General features: G+C 41.3%; 1 protein-coding gene and 1 pseudogene across 3 annotated transcripts in view; one reads left to right on the forward strand and one right to left on the reverse strand.

The window, feature by feature from the left end:
• LOC145666627 (uncharacterized) overlaps positions 1-20,407 on the forward strand; it is a 79,424-nt gene that overhangs the window by 37,213 nt on the left and 21,804 nt on the right. The window contains exon 3 of the mRNA XM_081734063.1: positions 6,410-6,576. Within this exon, the coding sequence (XP_081590189.1) occupies positions 6,410-6,576 (167 nt within the window). The remainder of the gene's footprint in view (positions 1-6,409; positions 6,577-20,407) is intronic.
• Positions 1-20,407, reverse strand: part of LOC145666626 (lysine-specific demethylase 5A pseudogene) — a 47,423-nt pseudogene that overhangs the window by 6,406 nt on the left and 20,610 nt on the right. For both annotated transcript variants that reach the window (XR_014127796.1, XR_014127795.1), the window contains one exon: positions 3,550-3,618. The product of XR_014127796.1 is annotated as a lysine-specific demethylase 5A pseudogene, transcript variant X2 (transcript). The remainder of the gene's footprint in view (positions 1-3,549; positions 3,619-20,407) is intronic.

The raw sequence follows: 20,407 nt of genomic DNA on the forward strand, positions 1-20,407 counted from the left end.
CTCAAGCACTATTTTAAAGGAATGAGCTTATATTATTTAAAGTAACTGGTCTAATCCGTCTATATACCATTGGCGTATTGCTATGGTAAGTCCGTCTAAAGTGGTCAAGAAAACAAGTGATCTGGGTTATAATATGAAATATTACGAGGTTGCGAATACGCAATGGAATTCCGTATTTAACCTCTGAACATTTTTCTTTTAATTATTCGCAGACGAATTGCGGCAGAAGTCATGAGATAAATATCAAAATGATAATGGCAACTAAAACTTCAAAAAAAAAAAATCTCAATTATATTTTGTACTTCTCTTCTCTGTTTCTCTTTTACTAAGATGTACTAGTTTTGAAAAAGAACGTAGAACCTTATATAATTATTTTATCTTTTCGTGCTTAATATTTTAATTATGCTATTCTATTGGTAGTTATGGTTTTTTTAAATAAGTCTCAATGGGGTTAACGTTTCTTATAATATTAAATATTAGAAACACTTTTGTCATGTGAGAGTTTCTCTCTGTGTTCAGAAATTTCTGTTTCTCAGCCCACAATTTCTGATATTGTAGGAAATGTAAAGTGGAAATACACACTACAGATTGTATGAGCTACTGTTACAAGATTTTAAAATTAAATTGTATTTGATCATTTCCCAAAATGAAGCTATATCTGTATTTACATAATTTCTTGTATAGCTTATACTTAGTTAATATCATATAAAGGTAACCAAGAAATTCTGTTGCTTTTTGAGGAGGTCTATGTTCAATTAGCCCTCACACTGTGAGTTGAATGTGAATTGAGATAAAGCGAAGCTCAGTTGGTGTGGGTATATCCAACTTACTATCTGGTTGTGGCAGTACAGTTACACCGTGAACGTGAGTAAGGACACATGAACATGGGGCCTCCACAGAGCGCCATAAGGGCGTGTATACTGTACAAGTTCAAATGGGGTCAAATGCCGCTGCAGTGGGGCGGAAGATATGCCAGGCCTTTGGTAAGGGTGACGTGACTAAGCGGACAGTGCAGCGGTGGTTTAACAAGTTTAAGGACGGTGACGAAACACTCGAAGACGTACTATGTGCTGAAAGATCAACACATGTACAAAATGAAGATCTTCAGGCAGCAATTGAGGCGAACAGTGGTCAGACGTATGAGCAACTGGGACTACAATTCAGTGTGAGTGAGAAACCATTTGGCAGCACCGCCATCAACTTGAGAAGCACTAAAAGTTGGGTCGATGGGTCCCACATGATTTGACTCCGGGTCAGAAGCCAACGCGAACAGACACCTGTGTTTCTTTGTTGTCTCGTCTGAGGAAGGAGCTATTCCTGGAAGGATGTTGACATGTAATGAGAAATAGGTCATGTACGAAGCTCCACGGCGCCGTCATCATTGGTTAGCATCCCATGAACCGGTTCCAAAACAGCCGAAACAAGCACTGGACCAGAAGAAGATCCTCCTGTGTGTTTGGTGGACTGCTTGCGGCATCGTGCATCTGGAACTGCTACCAGGTGGTAGAGTATCAATGCAACTGTGTACTGTCAGCAGTTGAGCCGTGTTCAAGAAAAACTCAAAACTCTAGAGCCAGCTTTTCTGAATTGCACGGAGGTCCTCCTGTTACAGGATAACACTAAGCCCCACGTGGCCAGGATGACCCGAGACACCATTCTACGCCTTGGATAGGAAACATTATTGCATCCGCCATACTCCCTAGATGTTGCACCACCTGATTATCACCTTAGAGGACGCCAGTTCAAATCCCTAGTAGAGGTACAAAATGCACTTGATACCTTCTTCACTTCACGGCCCACCAATTCTACCGCAATGGAATCCATGAACTCCCAGAACGTTGGCAGAAAGTCGTTGATGCTGATGGGGATTATTTTTGATTTTCCAGGTACGTCTTAGGTGACATATCAATGTTCGAAGGTGGTGGGTGAAAAAGCGACAGACCTGTCTTGGTTATCTTTATAATTTTAAAATACATTTATATGTTGTATCTATTTAAGAATAATATTAGAAACTATAACTACACGTTATTCTACACACTGCTATGAAACGTCCATATTTGGCAATTTTGGGAAAAGAACGGTGAATCGGAATATCAATTTTCTGACTTAAGTCTGATGTATCTACTGACTAGGACAGTTCTTCAGGAATACTAAGCTGAGCACAGGGTCGAAAATCTTCTGAAAAAAAATTAGCAACAGAAAAAGGTGTGATCCTCCTGAAGTGTAATATTCCAGAACTAAAGTAGTCCCCCAGTCGGATTTAAAAGGACTTCTAATGATCAAAGTAAAATAGAAAATTCATTTTTCGTACTAACTAGAGTTTGACATTACTTTTTACACAGAGGTTGTATAAGACAAAACTTACTGCTTAAAGTGGGATATGAATAATTATTCGTTAGCGGAAAATTCCAATAAGAGCAGGTTTAAGAAAAAGAAAGAAAAGGAAAAGAAAATACGAAGGAGAAAGAAAATAGTATTCTTGATCTAATATTGAAGGAAGGCATGAAAGTAGTTTTTAGCAGTTTCACAATGCGAATATAGGGAAGAAAGAAATGCACCTACCACTCCAGAAAATATTAGATATATCAGAGCAAAGAATATTAGAACAAAGCACATTAGAAAATATTAGATATATCAGAGCAAAAAAAATGTAAGTCGTGTTTTAATGAGAAACTCAAAGACATGAATGAAAAGAAAAAAAGAAATTGTAGGATTTTGAAAATCAGACAGCGGTAAATAGAGTAAGATACGAGAGTAGTGAAGTCGCCTACTAGAAGAAGACATGAAATATTTTGGAAATGGAAGAAAACAACGAAACGGAGAATATAAAGGATTAGTACAAATGCATAATTGAACTCACAAGATATTAACATGGATTTTGTTGACAAGTGTAGCAACATTGTAGATAAGTGTTTCACAAACTTTTTCAAGTGGGAACCAGTCAGAAAGTTCTACAGATCAGCCTACTTTTGCTCCCTTCGAAAGCAAATGTATCATTTTTATGTTTCAAATTTATATCATTATAGCAGTAGACTAGACCACTAATTTTATATTAGTGTTAATAGAATAAAATTTACGAAATCCTGCAACTGCTACAATAATAGCACGTAAACGATGTGAGATAAGCACATGCTGTTGTTTGCAGCGTGTTAATAACTACTTTAGGAATGGAACGAATCTGTAGATATAATAATGCTGTTAGTTTATAAATGGGATAAATCTGGACGTAATCATTATCGAGAAATATCGCTATTACCCGTCTCTACAACAGATTTGAGCGTTATCCCAACACACTTTTTCCTATGTAGATAAAGTAATCGGAGGTAAGTTTATTACAATCTAGGGCACGCAAACCCAAATTATATAAATGTAAAAGATAGCAAAAAAGAGCAAAAATAGTACATTAACAGTTAAACTACAAGAAAATCATGTGCTTACCTTGTACACTAGAGGAATTTGTAAAAGTTGTTAGCTTTTAAAGACTTCTAATAAAAAGCTATAACTGCTACTACCAACATATTTTCAATGAACTCCTCTAATTATGCTTACCTCTCCCTGGTTTGGAATACTCGAACAGCAACAAATACAGCTATTACGGAACCACGGTCAAGGACAATGCTGTTAATAGATACGACAAACATGATAAACAGTCACTAAAATAGAAAATCTCTCCGGCTTTAAATTAGCAAATATTACCAATTTTGTCAATGATGTTTTACAAACAAGATACAGTACATCTGCATTATGAAGCTGCATAGACTTGTATTTAGTGTAATAAGGGATTAATGAGCTTCTTCTGGCATTTCATTTGCCAATTTCTTTATGAATCATATAATATACAGTAGCTTATAGTATTACCAAATATTAAGTCTAGTGTCTTATTTTTCATTTATGAAATACTCAGCAAAGTGGTTGAGGTATTTTCAGCAAAGGTCACAACGTTATGAAACAGTTTGGAAATATAAATTAAAAGTTTCTTTAAAGACGGGAAGGAAGTCCTCCCCTCCCCCGACCCCCCAAAAAACGTGCTGCTGTACCTAGGAATTACTAATCATGCCACAACAGATTTGCCTTGTAACGAAATTCTGAGTAAGGCGGTTGTGACTTTGGTTTGGAATACTTAAACGGAACATCGTAACTTACGTACTGTATGACGCGTTTATCGCTTCAGTGAGCGGCAATTTCGAACCTTGCTCCTTTGAAGAACGTAATGTGGATAAGCGTTCATCTGACGACTGAAACCATTTTCATTTCCTAAGTTAATGATGCAGAAATCTCTGATCATCAGGATAAAACACAACAATAATGTGCAGCGACCAGTAGCAGCTTCTGACGAAATTATAGCTAAAAATTAAATTTTTATCGCTTCAAACTAAGGAAAGAAGACTTATCTCATGTACTAATTCTTGCATACGAGAATTAGAACCTTAGCTAAGTTTTCTTTCTTTAGTTGCAGGCGATAGAACTTTAATGGTGTAACTTCCTTCAAGAGCCTCCATTGCCAGCAACTGTGTATAATGCGCTAAACATTCGATTTTCAGGACTGTAGATTGAATGAAGTAACGGTACTAGTTTTTCTTACTTCTGGAAAATACACTGAATGGCGTTTCAAATCAATATTGTCTTGAACAAAACATCATTCAGATGGTGGCTTCAATCAATACGTAGCTCGAAACGGATGCAAAATGAACATTATTGCCGAACATTGGAAACGGTACACATACCACTGTTCGACGACATGCGCCCCACCCAATGTTATGCCTTTCCAAATCAAGGAGCTCTATGGTGCGACAAAAGACTATTCGATTTGGGAGACACACAGCTTCGGGTAGAGAGCGTGTCGCGAGTACGTGGAGTTTTTCGTGTATAAAAAAGGGCATGGTCGGGGTATCGGCGTAACCAGCGGGTCGGAAGAATATCGTGCCTTTGTCGTTGATGTTTTCAAAAAAAAAAAAAAAAAAAAAAAAAATAGCGGGTCACCAGAAGGAATGCAACGTGCATTTTGCACGCACTTCAGATGAACGATGAAGGCTACTACCTGAGTGATGTTCTGTTCAAAACATGTTCTGTTGCTTTAAAGTGGCATTCTGTGTACATCACCAGAAATGTATATATCAAGTAACTGCCCTATCTCTTTAGGTTTTGAATTTATTAGCTTTCGAAATAAGGGAGATCTTTCTGCCACATTCTGTACATCATATTTAGTACCAAGGCAATCCAATCAGAACAAGCATTGTACCCTACCTAATTAAGATCTATCAGTATAATATGTTCCAATCTTTTGTTTACTCGCCTGAGGAACATGCCACTTTGCCCACGCGTGGATAAATTTCTGAGTGCGCTTGTTAATACTAATCTGAGGTGCCGCATCAAACGGAACTATGTTTAAACTTGTCCAGCCATAGGTCACGAGAAAAGTGACCTAAAAGTTGGATGGAACCTTTGAAGTCAGCAGCACTCTTAGCATTGGCATAAGCGATACTTTAAAGACTCCAACTTTGAGGTAATTTTTCCAGTGACCCCATGAACGGGTAAGATTAAAAACAGTTTCATTGGATTCAACATCCTCAAATTGCTTCTATCGAAGTGTGGATACCTTTACCATTGAGACAAGCGGTACTGAAAAGACCCGAACTTTGAAGTCATTTTTCTCGCGACCCCATGGACAAATAAGTTTAAAATAGTTAAATTGGATTGAGCATCCTCAAATCAGTATAAAAAATGCACTTACAAATTTATCCGCATGTGACCACTTCTTACTAGTGGGATGATCGTTAATTCTTTGTAATGTAGAACACAACAACTTGCATGTCGGAAGTATTTGCCATATTTCATGTTGTGAAGCGATCTCTATTTACCCGTGTATTTCGTCTCCTTTAGCACCAGATATTTGAAGCTTTTTATTAGTTTTCTACAGATGAGGCTACATTTCAAAACAATCAAATGTATACTACTATAAGTAGAAATGGACATTCGTGCTACCTAAGAAAGTCGTAAAACTTCAAAGTATTTCGGTGTGTCACATGCCACCCAGCTTAACCAACGGGCGTAAGCTATTCAAAACTTGCAATCATAATGATGCACCACGTACTTCATTCAATTCTGGATAAAAATAAAATATACCACATTGAGCATATCACTAGCAGACTAGCACAAATTGACGCAAATTAGGAATATTCGTCGGAACCATATTCCAACAAATATAGATATTAAAGCATTTTATGCATAACATTATTGAATAATTCTTTATCCCAAGAACTAACGGGTCGGCTTTTTCTCCCCTTCTCCAGTTATGTTAGTAATGAAGGAATCTTGAAGATTGTGTACTAAGTACTAATCTTTCTATGCATTTTGTTTTTTCTGGAATTTGTGTATTCTACACTGTGCCTGTTTATTTATTCTGTTACAGCGGCAAGTATCGCTGAAGATCTCCTAGAAGAGGCTGTTTTCCTATGTTGGAAGGATCAGTATCTTCCATGGAAGGATTCTTGGAAAATATTCTTCATTCCTCACATACGATGGGTTCTCATTCAGTGGAGGGATGATATAGTAAATTTCGTCAAGACAAGATGCCAAGTTAGAATAAGTCTTTTTTAAATTATTACTCCATACTTTTTTAAACTGTCTTTTGTTACTTTAATGAAACACAATCAGAAATCGTGATACACAATCCAGGACACAAAATTTCAGGTCTAAATGCATTAGCCAGATCATAGAATTGGTCGCCATTTTTTTTTTCGCAGTTCGAAGGCGAATGTTTGGTTCGGACCTGGTGACCGGAAATTTCGCGCCCTGAAATAATCACTGTAGTTTTAGATCTTAACTATGTATAATACTACAATCGATTTACATAAATTATGATTATGAAAATAATATACTATTATACCAATTGCAATCAAGTTATAACAACTCCAGTTTTTATAGAACTTGTAACAGAAACGTACTGTTTGTTTTAAAAGACGTGATCGCTTGTTGTCAATGCGTGACAGAGATGGCAACACCGTACGACACAGTATTCTAACGGCAGCGGTGAGAGTTATGACTCTTTTTGATAAGATTCATTTCAAGAACAGCGTGTAATCATTCATTTCTTCCAATTGTATGGTGTGACATTGCTGAAAGTCATCGCCAGTTGAGTGAGGCATGTAATGACGTCATGCGTGCGTGATGTGTCTAACCAGGGATGAATTCAGGGGGTAGCCCGGGGGGAATCTCCCCCCGAAGAAAATTCATTCCCCCCCGGAGAAACTCGCAAAATTTCAGTCACAAAATGTAGAAATTACTTACCCAATTATTTGTTTTTCTTTCCGTGCACATGCAGCCGAAATCCGATCTCTCAATATACATATAAATGACGCAGAACCATTCTATATAAATATTTAAAATGTAACATCTAAGATAGAATACCAAAATAGTCAATAAAACCTGTATTTCTTAACGCTATGACCGAGTTTAGCAGAACATGAAATTGTCAACTGTTGAAGAAAGGTTTGTATTTTAGCAGGTACTATACTCTCGCCCTATATTATATATTAGTAGGTAGCACTAGCACAGATTGAGATAGGAAAGGAAAGATAGGGAAGATCTTTCGACCATTCCATATGATCTCTGATGTCAGCAGACTTCAGTTCTTGAACATGTACAGTTCTTGCATTATGGCAATATACTCCACATTCATTCGGCGATGTTCCAAAACAATTTTCTCCACTCGTTAGATCATGTCGTCAGACCAGTTTGTGCGAGGCCGAGATGGTTTTGGTTTGTTGTCACACGACGTTCTGCCTTCTTTGAACTGTCGCACCCACGAACGCATATTAGACATATCCATGACACAATCATCACATGTCTCACTCAACTGGCGATGAATTTCAAGCGGTGTCACACCACGCAAATGGAGAAAACGAATGATTACGCGCTGTTCTTGTAATGAATCGGAAGTATCAAAAACACACATCACTCTCATCGCTGTCGCTTGAGTTGTGTGTGCCATACCGTGTTGTCATTTCTGTTGCGCATTGACAACGAGTACTCGTGTCTTTTAAAATAAACATCACGTTTCTATCTGTTACGAATCCGAGATAAAAAAAAATGGAAGTGTTATAATTTGAATGCACCTCGTATATACATATTGTTCGCCATTAAAAATGCACCGCCAAGGAGACATCGTAGGAAGTCCAAATTTAAAGAATATGTAGAGCATGGTAGTATAAATAATTGATTAGCATGACAGCGTCGTGACCCGGGAGAGGAGCCGGTATGTCATCTGATAACAGCAGACGGAGGTCGGCTGGAGAGCCACAGTTGAGTAGTAGATAGACGTTAGTGTGACTTGATTGTGTGCGTACAATCAACGATGCCTCGTCATCGAATGCGGCAAACCTTCCAGCAGGTTTCGGTCTTTGATCGCGGACAAATAGTGGCGTAATTGCGAGTGTGGTTTAACTTTCCGCGACATTTGAAATATTTTATTAAAAGAAAAGAAAAAAATACAATAAACATGGTGCAAGCTACAAAAGCTTATCAGATATTCCAGGTGTACAGAAGTATATACTGTATATTGGAGAGAGGATAACTAATTTATAGAATAACAGCATAATAGTATGAAAATATTTTTACAAAATACTAAAGGAAAGAAAAAGAGTCAATTGAAATTGGTTAAATCCAAATTTCCTTTATATATTTACATTGTTTATCATGCTTGTCTAAAGGAAATCGGAGTTCTAGATTTCTAGAAGTCCCATCTTCCGGTTTCGGGCAAAGTAATTCACAACATTAAATGTAATATTTATATTTGTGTTTGAGATAAATGCTCGCATAAGCCCGTATTGGATGAAATGCGGCAAGTGCATGGACTCAATGACTTCACGAAGGCACTACGTAGCGATACGCCAAATCCCAACGACCGCGCCATACCACGACCTGCGAGAACAGGGGATTTGGGCGTAGGCTGTGATCGATCGGGCAGCCACACTGGAGACGGCTGCATAGCTGTGTTCCTACGAAAAGTTCTACGTCGTCTCGCAGGTGAGACATATTTACACAGTGTTCATTGCTGCACCTTCCGATGACTATAGGAGACAATGACATCACTCATGGAAAGACGAATGATAGATCATCATTTCAGATGAATTATTCCACTTGTGGCAGAGCATCATCATGGCCGCACCCATATTTGGCGCTAAGTGGCACTAGGTTGGGCGACGCCTGTACTTGCATTGCCACTTCGGTCCGACACGAGGCGTTATGGTGTGGGGTGCCATCTGATTCCGTACCTGTTCGTGCCTCCTACGCATTAACGGACATTTGACTAGCCAACAGTACATGGACTAGGGTTGGACCTGATTGTGATTCATTTAGTATAGGTCCTGCTGAGCGAAGGACTCTAGCCGACTCGGTTGGGTGAGTTATTGGCTGAGCTCACTTCTCGACTTGAGTCGATAGTGAATGAGCTGTGAGCCAATCTGCTCGAGTTTTTGACAATTCTAAATCCGGGCCGAGCAGTTTTGAAGATATTTGGCCAGTGTCCTATAACTTTTAACAATGTTTGACTGGAGGCCGAATACTCAACCTAGACCCTCAACCCAAATTCAGAAGCTCGTGAACAATGTCCTTGACTCCTAGACTTCACGACTACCGAGGTTGGTAATCAACTAGCTTTTTAGTATTCAAATACAAACCGCCTACCTTTCATGTTTAAACACAGTGTTGTTATAATTAATAATAATAATAATAATAATAATAATAATAATAATAATAATAATAATATCATTAATAATGTCTATGCAAGATACCTGAAGAGAGTACTCGAAACTACACACCAGATTTGGCTCGATTCCACTTGAAACTCGACCCGAATTCGAGTCGAGCTGGAGGAAATTTCTCGAGCCGAGTTCTCGACTCAAGCTCAAATATGTCTGTTTCTAGTCGAATCGAGTTTCAAAAAAACTCGCCCATCCTAGACTGACTAACATCCTAGATTCTAACAAACGAAAAGTAGGACGCAAGTATAATAGTATATGGTAGTTTACTGCGTCGGCAATACGCATATCCTTATTTCATTTAATGTTAACCTTAAGTTAATCGACATTTTTTAAAAAAGAAGAAGCACTGAACTAAAGTATCCCAGGAATTCAACACAACTTCAAATGCTTTGATGAATGACAAAATGGTTTATTTTTATGAACATACAGTGAAACCTCGTGTTGGGCTAAAAAAAATGATTTTCGAAGCGTGGTATTATTTTAAGAAATAAGAGAAAATTTAGAACGACACAAGGAAACTTCTACAGGTACTTACATTGATCATCACTAACATAAGTTGAAAAATAAACTTTTCCTACCTTACCGTTATCTCAACAAGCCCTTCTCAGTAAAAGCAATGAATGTATTGTAAAAAAAAAAAAAAAAATGGTTTGTTGATTATTCTCCATCCCTAGTATTTTGAGGAGTGTTAAAAAACACAGCGGTTCAGGAAAAGAGTGCCTTTGATTCAAAATGTGAATAAAGAATGAAACATTAAGATAATGCAAATAAATTAACTCTGGACATTTCGCAGAACATTTAAAAGAAGGATATTTCTCGACTTTCTAGAAATCTTCGCAACACGCAGGACAGCTCTTTGAAAAACAGTACTATACTGCGAAAATCAGTACGTCTCACCACCGTAGCCCATCCTTATGAGTAACATAGTATGGCATTTTAGTCAATGTTACATTATATGAAAATATTCACATAGCTGTCAAGTAAAAATTTGTTCTTGCATTTACATAAAGCAATTCAGAAGGTATAATAATAATAATAATAATAAAAATAGCGGTAGTAATAGTAGTACGGAAAATTGAAGTAATAAGATTTTTTTACATATTCAAACTTTCCGACCTAAAAGTAACTCGTTACTTTCGAAGTAAAGTAACAGTTACTTTTTGGGGGACAAGTAACGCGTTACATTTTAAGAGAAAGTAAAGTAACTTGTAACGCGTTACATTTTTACAAGTAACTTACCCAACACTGATCAGGACCTAGAGTAGCAACATTTTTGGACATTGATGATATGTTTGGGAAGGGGAAGCAACTGACGTAGTGATCTAAATTTGTGTGTGCATGTAGTACGGGGTCATAAGTTTATACACAAAAATTTACATACCTGTAGCTGCTCCTAAAGGTCTGGGGAAAATCGTAAAGATGGGGAATTATGTCAATTCGGCATATTTCATTGTCCAATATCTCCAATGGGCCTGGATAAAAAAAAATCTGAAACTTTGAGAATAATTACTCCTTTGGTACACCATATCTCACACAACAGCGCGATTTGCGTTTTTGAGCAGAAGGGGTTCAACGTATTAAGGAATGACATCATACTCTATAGGAGGTATTTTGTTCACAAATTCAACTGGAAACTCGTTGTTGTGAAGTATAATAAAGTAGGATGAATGGTTCGTCCAGTGAAGGCTCTCAAGCCCGTTTCTTTCCTAGAGCTAGTTGTGATCCAGTGTTTTATCACACACAAAGCAGCATTGGTGAAGAATGCCGCTATCAACAGAATGCGCGAGTCAAAATGCACAATTGACAAAAGGTCTATAAGTATAAATTTCTCTTGCTGCTTGCAACATCAATGATATTCGATCATATTTATTATTGTTTTGACTGTCAAAGCATGCAGAAGACTGCTGTCCTTTCGTTTGATCTACATTCCCTAGTCACAGGGACGGCCTTAGGTGGTGTGGGGCCTGATAGGGAACATGTTGAGGGGCCCCAGGTTTACAATTAACTTGCATCAAGGTCTGTAGAACCAATATATAATATGTATACAGTATGTAGCACTTTCCCTGCTGATCTAGTGGTTATACCATTTCCCTTTATAACGTTTTTCCATCTGCAAAATATTCTGGTGAGAACGCTTACCCTGTTCATTGTTCATAGTTTTTTTTTTTTTTTTTTTTTTTTTTTTAATGACTCAAATGGAAATGCAGACAGTGAATGAATTTTAAAATACATATTTAACCCTTGCGGCTCGCAATTTTTCAAGAAGGTTCTGTACCAGTATATCATAATTTTCTCTTACAAGTAAACCTATCGATATCGAAATCTACTTTCTTGACCAAACTTGGCAGAGAAGTGTGGAATATCAAGAAACGAGCGTAAGCAAAATTTAAAGTGCTTCTGTCCATAAAGACGGCCGCAGTGGACAAGATCATGATTGATCAGAATAAGCCATAACAATGTGTTTCAAGTTTGAAAATGTTATTTTCTTTGTAAAAACAGGTAAAGGGATGAAAAACAAAAACACTAACCGACACCGGAAGGAAGTAGACATCTATTTGAGGGTATGCTTATCATGGCCGCCATATTATATCTCGCTCGACATTTTTTAAATAGGAAGAGGGTCATGTAATATTTCAAATTGGGCTAGAATTTTACGAGAAATACAATGGTGAAGTACGTGTATGTTTTCGTAAGTTTATATTTATAAGACATAATGAAATGCACATTGATATGAATCCGTTGGTTCAAAGATTTCTTAACTAGGAATGGCACGAGTCGAGCTAAAACTCGACTCTACTTGAATCCTACTAGAGTTTCGAGTCGAGTCAAAGGTAATTTTCTCGAGTTGAGTTCCGAGTCTAGTCACTGTTTTGAGGTCGAGTTTCGAGTCGAGTCGAATTTGATAAATGGCTCGCTCGTTCGGCTCGATTTAACTCGTTTTGAAATCATGTCCTGATTGGACTGGAAAGCGAAAGCCATGAGAAATGTAAGCAATAATGTGGAATATTTTGAGTGTTGCTCACGACAGGGGTGCAACTCATCTCGTACTTTTAGTGCATTTTGTGGGGTACTTTTAGTGTGTCTCGTCTCGTCTCCATAACGAGACGATAAAATATTTTTATAACGAGACAGCCTCAACTGTCGTAAGCACCAATATAAGTATATAGTTCTTAGCATCAAGGCTAAGACTTGCATGCTCGAAATTTTGAGCCCGCTCATGTGAGCCATCGGCTCGAGTCGGCTTAGTTGAAACGAATCAATCGGGTCTGTTTGACACAGCTCAATTGAGTCGATGGCTCGAACTCGCTCCGTTGGGTGAGCCATCAGTTCGATCCAGCTTGGTTGGGTGAGCTGTTGGTTCGGGTCATTTCTTATTTCGACTTGATAGGCATAAAAGTGTGGGGCTATTCAACATAGTCCCCTCGAAGGTCAACACACTTGGCACTTCGAAGCTGCAACTTCTCCAACCCCTCCAAAAAAAAAAAAATCTCAAGGTCTGCTATAAACTGTTCCGCAGCTGTTATCACCTCTTCATCACTGTGAAATTTCTGTCCTTTCAGTGCTGTTTTGAGCTTTGGAAATAGATAATAATCAGAAGGGGCAAGATCTGGCGAGTAAGGTGGACTGAAACCCTAGGTCCCTCAGAAAACCCATTGTTCTGCCAGCCTTGTGGACGGGAGCATTTTCCTGCAAGAACAAGACACCTCGTGTCAACTTTCCCCGGCGCTTTTCTTTAATAGCGTCCTTTACCTTAGCCAGCAAACTGCAGTAATACTCTGCAGTTATGGTTTGGCCCTTTGGAAGGTAGTCTGAGAGCAAAACACCATCCTTATCCCAGAATATTGAGGCAAGCATCTTCCCTGCGGACTTTTGTGCTTTGAATTTTTTTGAGTTTTGGAGATCCTGAGTGGCACCACTCGCATGTTTGCTCCCCATCGCCCAGTTCTTCGGAACTGCAATCAGCCACTGGTCCTCCAGGTTGGGGGTTGTGCCGGGCCGATCACCCGGCATTTAAAACCTGCGATCGAGCGTCGTTAAAATATAAGCCTCGGATATGGACTGCTCTTTCTAGAAGACAACCTTGCTATGGACTGGTTTTGCTTTTGGATTTTCTTGGATGACGCTGGACCCGGGGCCGTGGGACGGAGGAGTGCAGCGCATGCGCACCCAGCAGGACCGGAAGGAGTGATGCCCTGAAAGGGAATGCTGGGAGTCTGCGGTGCGGGAATCTCCAATGAACCATTGGTCCCTCCCCTTACACGGTGGGACGTGGGTCCTCTCAAAAGTACCCATCAGTCGGCGGTGCAAGTGGCTCTGCCTCCTTGTCATTTTGACTTGGTGTCACAGCTTAGCTTGCTGACAAGGGTCATGCAGGTAGGACCTGCCAGCCTCGTTGGCCGCTTCGAACCACGACGGGGAAGCTGAGAGGATTTTGGGCTTTCTTCAGTTAAGGCTTCCCATCAACCACCCACCTAGGATAGAGAGAGAGAGGAAAATCTTGGTCTTGCACCAAGATATTTAATTATCAAAGACAGATCAACTGACACAGTTGGAGCCTTAAGTAAATTGTTAACCTTTATAGTTCATCGTCAGCTTCATCATATAGCCACAGGAGCGTTTCCTCCTGGACATATTCGTAAATTACGAAATGGGACGCTACTTGTTCAAACGACATCAGAAAAACAATCTCAACTACTTTTAGCTAGACTCAGCTAGGACCTGTTCCTATTCTGGTTAAGCCTCATCGGCAGTTAAATACTAGCAAAGGAGTCATCACATGCTTCGATTTGAGAGAGTTACCAGAGGCGGAAATATGTGCCGAACTTACGGATAGCCATGTGACAGACGTCCATCGAATTACTACGAAGAGAAATGGTACAGTACAGCCCACGGATTCCTATATCATAACTTTCGCTCTACCTGACCTTCCAACGCATTTGAACGTTGCTTACCACCGTTTGAAGGTCCGCCCGTACATACCACTACCCTTACGGTGCTTTAACTGCCAACATTTTGGCCACTCAGCCCCTTCTTGTCATGCCTCTGCCATCTGTGGCAATTGTAGTTCCGCAGCTCATGGTCCGGCTCCATCGAAGTGCGCTAATTGTAAAGGTGGCCACCCATCTTGGTCACGTGACTGTCCTAACTTTATGGCTGAGAAGAAGATCCGTGAACTGATGGTAATCGAGAAGATCTCCGCAGCTGAGGCTAAACGAAGGCAACAACCAAAAGTTACCTTCGGCACCAGTTTCTCTTCCCTTCTAAAGACCAGCAGATCACAAGGTACTCACAGTCAATTCTGCTACCCAGACTGACGTTGAGGTTCCCAGTGCGCCAGTCTCTTCCAAGGCGTCCCGTACCACTGCTGCTTCTGTGAACCCAGGACTATCCCGCACGAAGCACCGATCATCATCCGCTTCGCAGCCTAAGCTTCCATTGAATGATCATTCGCCTCCACGAATCGTTAAGCCAATTCCTGCTTCTCAGCCTCCTGCCGCTCCGGCAGCTGGCTCTGTCTCGTCTGCCTCTAATCACTCCATAACCCAGTTTTTGAAGCAGTCAAACAGCCAGCCTCCTACCAAACCCCTCACTAAGAAGGAACGGAAAAAACAGCTCCAGGCTCAAGCTTCCAAGGCTGCCTCTCCCTCCTCCACAGCTTCTTCTACTAAGGCATCGAAGAAATCTTCACGCACCCAGTCTTCTAGCCCACCTGGGGCGAAGAAACAGAAGTATACGTCACGTAGTCCACCTAGTGATGACGAGTCTCTTATGGATGATATGGTGGAGAAGAAGCTCGATAATTTTACCCTTGTGGAAGGCCGTGAAAAAGGCAAGCGAAGAACCTCGCTTCTTGTTCTCGATGCTCGTTGAACATGTCTCTTTTTCAATGGAATTTAAATGGCTATTCTACTCACTACGAGGAATTTAAGCAGTTATTGACATTGTTTCATCCTACCATATTCTGTCTTCAGGAAACGCATTTTACCTCTACTAGCAACTCAGTTCTCTCTGGTTACACTGTATATCGTCATGATCAGCTTACTGCAGTTCATGCAGCAGGTGGTGTAGCAATCGGGGTCTCTGATGCTTACCATTCTGCTCTCATCCATGTGAATAGTGCTTTCCAGCTTATAGCTGTTCGTGTCTTCTTAAGACAACCTGTTACTTTTTGTTGTATCTACCTTACGCGTCATGACGTCTTTACTGCTGTCGATCTTGAACAGATTGCCCGACAGCTTCCATCCCCATTTCTGTCTGTGGGTTACTTTAACTCCTACCATGCACTGTGGGGCTCTCCTCGTACTGAGCCGCGAGGTCAAGAGATTGCCACTTTCCTTGACAACACAAACTCATTGCTCCTCAATGATGGCAGTCCCACACATTTTACTACTGCTACTGGGACCTACTCTCATTTGGACCTCTCCATTTGCAGTCCTCAACTTGGTGCCCATCTTACTTGGCGCGTGCATGATGATCTCTGTGGCAGTGACCACTTTCCTATTCTTGTGCATGGTCTTCCGCTCATCCATTCTGCTCCGTTCACTGCCTACAATCTACGTCGAGCAGACTGGGATCATTTTTCCGTCACTTTTCATTTCACTTTAGAACCTCGTATTACTGTTGATGGTCATTGTGAGGCCTTTCAGCAGAGTATCCTGGCAGCTGCACACGACTCTATTCCTATCTATGCTGGTTCCCGGTGTAAACGCACCGTTCCCTGGTGGTCTGAGGAGATTCGTGACGCTATTCTGGCCCGACGTCGAGCACTACGTACTACGTACGACGAGCACTACGTACTACGTGCTCTTACAGCTGATAATTTGGCTCAATTTCGTCTTCTTCGTGCTCGAGCCCGCTATCTGATTAAGCAAGCTAAGCGTCATAGCTGGCGCACTTATATTTCTTCTCTTACTGCTGGCAGCTCCATGACAGCGGTCTGGTCGCAAATTCGTCGTCTACAGGGACATGTTTCCTCCGTTGCGGTTCCATCCCTTATTATCGATGGCGTAATGGTCACTGATCAGGACAGAATTGCTGCTGCATTAGGTCGTCATTTTGCGGATGTATCCAGTTCTACTCACTACTCAGCTGGATTCCTCACTTATAAACAACGCACCGAACGTACGCCACTTCAGTTCCGCTCTGCAACCGCTGAAGCTTATAATCTGCCATTTACTACTGCTGAACTTGCTGCTGTTTTGGATTCTACGAAGGACACGGCACCTGGTCCTGATGCCATCTGTTATGCTATGCTCAGGCACCTGCCTGACGATGGCAAGCAACATCTTCTTGACATGTACAATCGCATCTGGCTTGAAGACTCCTTCCCCGATGCCTGGCGTGAAGCATACATTATTCCTATTTTGAAGCCTGCTAAACCTGCCACGTCCAGTGGAAGCTACCGCCCAATCGCCTTGACTAGCTGTTTGTGTAAACTTTTGGAGAAGATGATCAATACCCGCTTAGTCTGGTTTCTTGAACACCATGGCCTCATTTCCAATCTTCAGTGTGGCTTTCGGCGCTTCCGTTCCACTACTGATCATTTGGCGCATCTTGAAAGTGCTATTCAGGATGCATTTCGTCATCAAGAACATCTCATAGCCATCTTCTTTGACATTGAAAAGGCCTTTGACACCGCTTGGCGATATGGCATTTTGCGGCAACTCCATCTCTGGGGCTTACGTGGCCACTTGGCTCTCTTCATCCAGAATTTTCTCCAACAACGTTCTTTTAGAGTCAAGCTTGGAGCTACTCTTTCTGCTCCGTTTCCACAAGAGAATGGCGTTCCACAGGGTAGTGTGTTGAGTCTCACATTGTTTGCTGTTGCAGTGAACAGTGTGATGTCGCAGCTCTCCCCTTCTGTTCATGGGCTGCTTTATGTGGATGACTTTACTATCTACTGTCGCTCACGTGATCTCCGTACAGTTACTCACCAGTTGCAGTTAGCGCTCAACGATGGTCTACCACTACTGGTTTCAGCTTTTCTCTCACCAAAACACACTGCGTACATTTTTGTCGCCTTCGTCACTGTGCCTATGATTCTGAGCTGTTCCTTGGCTGTTCTCGATTGTCCTATGTGGATCATGTTCGTTTTCTGGGCTTGGAGTTTGACCGACGACTTACCTGGGCTGTTCACGTTCGAGACCTGAAGTACCGCTGTCTCCGCTCCATGAACTTACTACGTTTGGTGTCCCATCTTTCGTGGGGTGCTGACCGTGTGGTGATGTTGCGTCTATATCGTAGCCTCATCCGCTCCCAATTGGATTATGGCTGTGTTGCTGCTCGACCTTCCATCCTACGTCATGTGGATTCTGTTCATCTTGGCCTTTGTTTGGCGCTTGGAGCTTTCCGAACTAGCCCTATTCCTAGTCTCTATGTCGAGGCTCATGAACCATCTCTTTCCCACCGTCGGGACTGCCTGCTCCTGCGCTATTACATTCATATCCGTGCCGTACCTGACCATCCTTCGGCCTTTGCCCTTGAAGCTGGTGCTCGCTATGACAGATATCAAACACGACCTACTACTACCCGGCCTTTTGGCATTCGTGCTATAGACCTTGGGGCTTCTCTTGGACTCGATGTCCCTGCCATCTATCCATTGGGCCTCCTGCCCATTCCTCCATGGACAGTTCTTCCACCAGTTGTCAGCTTTCATCTAACGCAATTTAAGAAGTATGTTACCAGCAATCAACAATTTTGTCAGGAGTTCTTCTCTTTTCTGGATGCGTACCGTACCTACGCTGTCTTCTACACGGATGGTTCGAAGCATGAAGATTCTGTTGGCTGTGCCTTCGCCACGGATGATCATAGCGCTGGCTTGAAGCTCCATCCTACTTCCACTGTGTTCACTGCAGAATTGGTTGCTATTCTGGAGACTCTGCATTATATTCGTCGACGCCATCTCCGACATGTTCTCCTGTGCTCTGACTCCAGCAGCGCTTTACATAGTCTCACGGATGTGTCAACTGTGCACCCTATAGTTCAGCAAATTCTACTCTCTTGCCATTCCTTACGACTTGCAGGTTGCGATGTCCAATTTTGTTGGGTGCCTGGCCATGCTGGTATTCCAGGGAACGAGCGTGCTGACCGTGTTGCCAAAGAAGCTGCCCTTACATGACCTGAGTATCCGTCACCGCTCCCCAGCTCTGATATTCGCCCTGTAATCAACCGTCTTCTCCTTCAGCGCTGCAGACAAACTGGGATGAGCACCTTCAGAATAAAGTGCATGCTGTCAAGCCGCGACTTGGTGTTTGGGCCACGAGTTCTCGTCCTTCAAGACTGGAAGAAAGACGATTGGCACGATTACGTATCGGGCACAGCCATCTGACCCATGGCTACCTGTTACGTCGTCAGAACACGCCTTCCTGCGCCCAGTGTGGTGCATTCCTGACCATCCGCCACCTTCTTGTGGAATGTGTTCCTCTTGCTCCTGAGCGAGCCCGCCTTGGCTTACCAGCTGATCTGTCTACCTTGCTTGGAGACGATGTCCAGATGATCCAGCAAGTTTTCACCTACTTGCAGCCTTTGCACGTCTTGCGTGATCTGTGAGTGCATTTCTTACATTTCTTTTAATTAATTTATTTCTGCTTTTATCTACCGTTTGTGTTTTTCATGGTGGTTTTATGCTTGTCATAGCATTTCCTTGCTTTTATCTTCTTTACTGCACTGTCATATTCATTACTAATTATGGGCTGCCTCACGTGTGTGCACCTATTGCTGAGCTGCCCCGGCAGAGAAGATTAACATGCTGTTGTGTACTAACCCGTCCTTGTGTTTGTGTATCGAGTTTGCACATTTCTTGAATGCTATGACATTTTAATTCATAAATGACCGAACACCTTTTACGTACTCCAGACTTTGCTTTTACTTTATTATATCTGTGATACTATGCTTTTTTGTTCTTGGGTACTTCATTTTTCCTGTCAGAGAAGGGTGCAAAAGACCTCGATGTCGACGCGCTCATATAAACCCTTTCAATCAATCAATCGCATGTTTGCTTTCCGGATCAAAGTAATGCAACCACGTTTCATCCTGGGTAACAAGCCGATTCAAAAAATCGTCCTTGGAGTTCGCAAAATGTCGTAAAATCACCTGCGATGATCTCACACGTTCGCGTTTCTGATTCGCGTTCAAACATTTCGGAATCCATTTCGCAGAAAGCTTGCGCATGTCCAACTGATCATGGATTATTGACCCAATACGTTCTTTGGATATGTGCACTTTGTCAGCTATCTCCTGAAGCGAAATCAGTCTGTTGCTCACAATCAGGTCATGAATCTGGTCCACTTTTTCCGGAGTTGACACTGACACTGGCCTGCCACACTTTTCACCATCTTCTGTTGAAAATTCACCACGCCTTAAGTTCGCACACCATTTCTTCACAGTGGAGTATGAAGGGCACTGTCCACCCAATGTGTCTAGCATACAACCATGGATTTTCTTAGGCGACTTCTGTTGCAGGAAGAACTACTTCATTACACCTCGCAACTCCTCTTTCATGAATTTGACATCTGGCTCCGCCATGGTTCATGCAATTACCTGTAAAATAAAAACCGTTCATGGTAGAATCGTGAAATTTGGTATTTAAACATATAAAAGATCAACATTTCACGTGATATCAATTACATCAGGGTAGTACATTCGGA

The sequence above is a fragment of the Thermobia domestica genome, chromosome 12 (assembly GCF_964235325.1).
Source record: "Thermobia domestica chromosome 12, izTheDome1.hap1.1, whole genome shotgun sequence".
NCBI classification, from domain to species: Eukaryota; Metazoa; Arthropoda; class Insecta; order Zygentoma; family Lepismatidae; genus Thermobia; species Thermobia domestica.